The 4887-nt window shown below is 25.0% G+C and overlaps 1 protein-coding gene across 2 annotated transcripts; it reads left to right on the top strand.

Moving 5' to 3' along the window:
- Nucleotides 1-237: 237 nt before the first annotated feature.
- LOC149144552 (uncharacterized) lies at nucleotides 238-1308 on the top strand. 2 transcript variants are annotated; one of them, XM_089448924.1, is made up of 3 exons: nucleotides 238-391; nucleotides 613-741; nucleotides 985-1308. In XM_089448924.1, exons 2-3 carry the CDS (start codon nucleotides 647-649, stop codon nucleotides 1133-1135), a joined length of 246 nt encoding a protein of 81 aa, XP_089305050.1. In that variant the 5' UTR covers nucleotides 238-391; nucleotides 613-646; the 3' UTR covers nucleotides 1136-1308. The 2 variants fall into 2 exon arrangements, with proteins under 2 accessions (XP_089305050.1, XP_089305049.1); XM_089448923.1 differs by having other exon boundaries at nucleotides 239-391; nucleotides 653-741.
- The last annotated feature ends 3579 nt before the right edge of the window (nucleotides 1309-4887 follow it).

The raw sequence follows: 4887 nt of genomic DNA on the forward strand, positions 1-4887 counted from the left end.
TCCCACTGCCTTGGAAATCCCAAGATTATCGCCACCTTATAAGACGCGCACAGATAAACTCGCCGCCATTGACTTGCGAAGCTTTTTATCAAATCCCTGTTAAGCGCCCATTGGTTATAACGGATTCTGTTACCGCACGCCCATTGTTTATGCGCGGGTTCCAAGATCAAGCTGACCTTCAGTTTTGGTCCGCAGTCATAAGAAAACAGGCACTGATATATATATATATATATATATATACCATACCTTCAATACTCACCGCTACTTTTCTCCTCTGGGTTTCTCTGTTCTGTCACAGCTCTCTTACAGATTTCCTTCTTTCCTGAACTGCTCCATCCAATAACAAAGTCAAAGCTTGACCGGAATAATGACGCGCTGGGTGAAACCAGAGGTTGCTAGTTTTCACGCATTTTTGCTTTATTTGTTAAACACTATCCAACTTTTTTAGATTTTCCGTTTAGTTTCCCAAGTTTTCCGTTCCCAGATTTGTTTATTTTTCGGTTTTAGAAGTTGGTGCCCTTAAATTAAATTAACTGACTATACCGAATTTTGCAACTCTGATAACAAATTTATAATAAATATTCTGGATTTCGATTTTTGTATTTTGCGTAGAGGTGTTTTGAGAATAGATGGAGCGTTGCGTGTGATGCAGGTATATCCTCTTTTTGCAGCCATGGGTTTCGTCGTGAGTATTTGCGTGTTTCAACTCGGCCGAAACTTGATCACCAATCCAGATGTCAGGTATGTAAATGGAGTGTTTCAGTGGTAGATTTTGATATTAATTTGATATTGTATTGAATTTTCATGATATTTTGTAATTTAATTTGAGAGTAAAAAACCAATGGTTTGGCATCACTCTCCAAATTTGATTTCCAAATATTAATTTTTATTTTTTTAATTTCCAAAGAAAGTACTTATTTTTAAAATACAAGAGGGGAGACTGAATTTAATTTATTATGTAATTAATTTTGGGTGTACATGCAGAATTGCGAAAACAAATCGCAGTGCCGGCGTTGTGGAGAATTATGAGGAGGGTGAGCGGTATGCCGAGCATCGCCTTCGACATTTCCTCCGCCGCACAGGTCCCCAAGTTCTGCCTTCGCTGGACGCCATTTTCGTTAAAAAGGACCATTAATATTACATACTATTAATATTTATTTGTAATTATTGTCATGGAACGATATTGTGTGGGGGCAAGTTATACATATGAAGCCTCTTACACAATCCTTTAATAAACATCCAGCTTCTTAAATAAATGTAACATTTCTATGATATAAATTAAATTATATGACTTTCTTCGCGTCGTCATCTTTCTTTGTCATGTTCTGTGACATTTTATTGTTATTATGAATTTCAAATTATAGCATTTTGGTTTAAATGAAGATTGCAGTTTATACTTTTTCTTCATCAAACTGAGATTTTGTGGCTATTTTTATTATTATGAAATTTAAGAGATTTTAGTTTAATAAATGTATCTTTAAAATAAGAGTGTTTTGTAAGAGTAGGATGAAACTATCCAGGAATACCATGTTTTTCTATGAATAAGATCTAATCATTTTCTTTATGAATTTAAAGGAACATGTAAAATTTTGGTTGATATATTTTAAAAATTATTTACTGAACATTTTGGATTTGGAATAATTAGAATATATTTTAAAGATAATTTATTTACGAATAAAAGTCATATACAATTTTGTGCACTCCTATGGGTATGAATCTAGGATCTGAGAGTAGTAGCTAGTATTCTGATACCAACAAGGTGTTCTTGGGTTTGTCGCCATTTCAGGAATATATATATATATATAAGATTTTAAAATTGGTCAAAATGAGCGTTTCTCCGTTCAGGGTCCATTCTACTTGAAGCCTTGGGGTTAGGCCTTGCTAGTGGGCCGCAGGGATAGATTCCCTTGGGGTTGATCAGCCTAGATTTTTTCGTGGACATAATTTTAAAATGATAAATTAACAAGATTTAAATTAATGCAAAACAATTTCATTATAAAAAAATTGATAGTTGTATTATATTCAAATTTAAGGTTAGGTATATATTATTTTTATAGAATCATAATCATTTTTTTGTAAATTTGGTGAGACTACATCTTTATCATGTACAATATATTGCTTACCTCAATCGGGGCTGAGTTATTGAACGGATGACTTCACATCAAGAAATGCTTTCTATCCAATACCTCTTGGACCATAAAATTCTAATCATTACATGTATTCAAATTGTAAATTTTTATTAATTTTAAAATTAATTTAAATTTATACAAATTAATTAATTATTTTAATACTTATGATATTTAAAAAAATAAAATATATTTTACAATTTTATATTAAAAGATATTGTAATATTTTTATTTTTTTAACAAATATAATTTTATGTAATCAAATGATTTTAGTTTAAGTGGTTTTGTAAACAATTAGTTTTCTCAATTACTTGAAAAAATATAATGTTATACAAATAAATATAAATAATACTATGTTATATTTATTTTTTTAAATATTAAGAAATTTATATTTAACATTTATTTTAAAAATGGTGTGTTTTATAAATATAAATTTGTAATTATTCTATATTTTAATTTTAATATTATTTTTAACACTTTATCAAATTGAATGTTGCTTATGAATATAAAATTTAATTATTTTATATTTCACTTTTATTTTATTTTAAAAATAATATCAGCTTAAAGTTATCTTAACTAAAAATCTATTAAATTAGGTTATTATGAATATTATATTATTATATTTTAAGTTTTTTTTGATCCATATAATATAATAAGTATGTTTTTCGGATTAATCACATCAATATTAATAATACTAATGTGATTAATCTGAAAAAAAATACTTACAATATTATATTAATTGACATATTATATTATAAGTGTGACAATATTATTTATAAATTTTTTGTTTTATTATATTTATTTTTAATTATAAATAATTAATAATATCAAAAAATATTTATATAAAATAATCTTCCCATGCTTAAAAAAATATTTATATAAATTTCAATAATTTTTTTATCAAAATATTAATAATTAAATACTAAATAATATTATTAAATATTAATATTAATATTAATAATGTTATTAAATATTTATAAGAGGAAAATAATTTAATTTAATTCCTTTCTACTCTAGTTTTATTATCTAGAAGAATGTTAAGTTTCATTATCTAGAAAAATGTGAATTTATATAACAAAAATTTAAACACATGAAATATCATGAAGAATAATTCTTATACACTCATAAAAAAGAAAATTTAATATCTTATTATTAAAGTAAAAAGTAACCATTTAAAAGGTAATTATATATTTTAATATTTTTAAATAAATTTTATTAAATCCTTATAAATCAAATCAATATCATTTCGTTACATTTAACCCATCAACTTTTTATAATTTCTCACTTTTATTTTAATAAATAAACATATTTAATCTATTTATTAAATATTTTATTTTAAAATAATTTGTTTTTTATTGCATATAATAAAATCACAATTATACTTTTATTATAAATAACTAGTATATACTCTTCAACATTTTTTTATACTACTATCCATCAAACCTATTCCTCCACAATTTTTTATATTAAACAGTGGATCATAGTTATAATAATTTAATTTCAATTAAAATGGAAAAGATGGACAATTCATTAAGTCAAGTATAATAATTTTCTTTTATTGAAAATGAAAGCGTTGTTTTTTCTTGAAACTATAGAAAATTTTTGTTTTAGTGATACACTTCCCTTAAATCAGATGCATTTGGCCTTCAATTTATTTCGCCCATTGGATTCTATTGACTTGGTTTACTCCTCGTGCTCAGTTACTTTGGAAGTTAATTATGCAGGATTTTTAATATCTCTAATCTTTATTTTTATTTTATATATGTAGAGTATATGGTTCATTATATTAATCTAGTTAATGGAGTAAATTAAATTAATTTAATTTTCACTTGTTAAGTTTTCGAATTAAAAATATTTTTATTAAAAAATTATTTAAAATCTTAATTTATTAAAAAAATAAAATTTAAAATTTAAACAAAATTTTATATCATTTAGCCAAAAAGTTAAGCTTATCCACTCGTCAATTTAGTACAGAAATAAATGAAGGTATTAAAGTGCCTTTTACATCATCATCCTACACGACCATGCCCAAAATTTAGTTTACATTCCGTTTGGAACAACATCCCATAATCCCATTGGGTTGGAAAATCCAAAATTATCGCCAGAGGGGCCATAACGATTTTTTAGTTACAGTTAAAGTTTTTTGGTTACAAGTTTTTATTGTTAAGAATTTTACTTCCTTTTATATATATTTTATTAAGCATTAAAAATGTAATTTAAACAATAAAAAATAACACATTGTATTTTATATTTAAAAATATTTACACGTAAAAATTATGAACCCTCTAAGTTTATATTAAATCTGTACTTAAAATAAGTTTATGCTAATAAATAATAAAATCATATTGACATATATTTTTTAACAATTTTATACTACTATTCATCAAACTTATTCGTCAATTTAAATTAAAAAATATACTCAATCATTTTAACCTATGATAAAAGATTAAAAAAGAAGAACGGCAAATTAGATTATTTTTATACTACTATTCATTAAACCTATACACAATTTATGTTAAAATAATATATTAAATCATTTTAACCTTTTTTTTTCAGCATGAAAAAAAGCTGTATGATTGTATTATATTCATCCAACATATGTGTACAACAATGATTCATATAAGGACCATCAGATATGTCAGTATATAATGGATCAAAACCACATAGACAGAAAGGATACAAGGAGCCCTTTCAGATCTGCAACATATAGATATAAATCATTTTAACCTACCATGAAAGGTTTTTACAAGGAGCCCTTTCA

This window comes from Pinus tabuliformis, chromosome X (assembly GCF_031772625.1).
Source record: "Pinus tabuliformis cultivar Carrire ecotype Pingquan chromosome X, CPIR1, whole genome shotgun sequence".
Lineage (NCBI taxonomy): Eukaryota > Viridiplantae > Streptophyta > Pinopsida > Pinales > Pinaceae > Pinus > Pinus tabuliformis.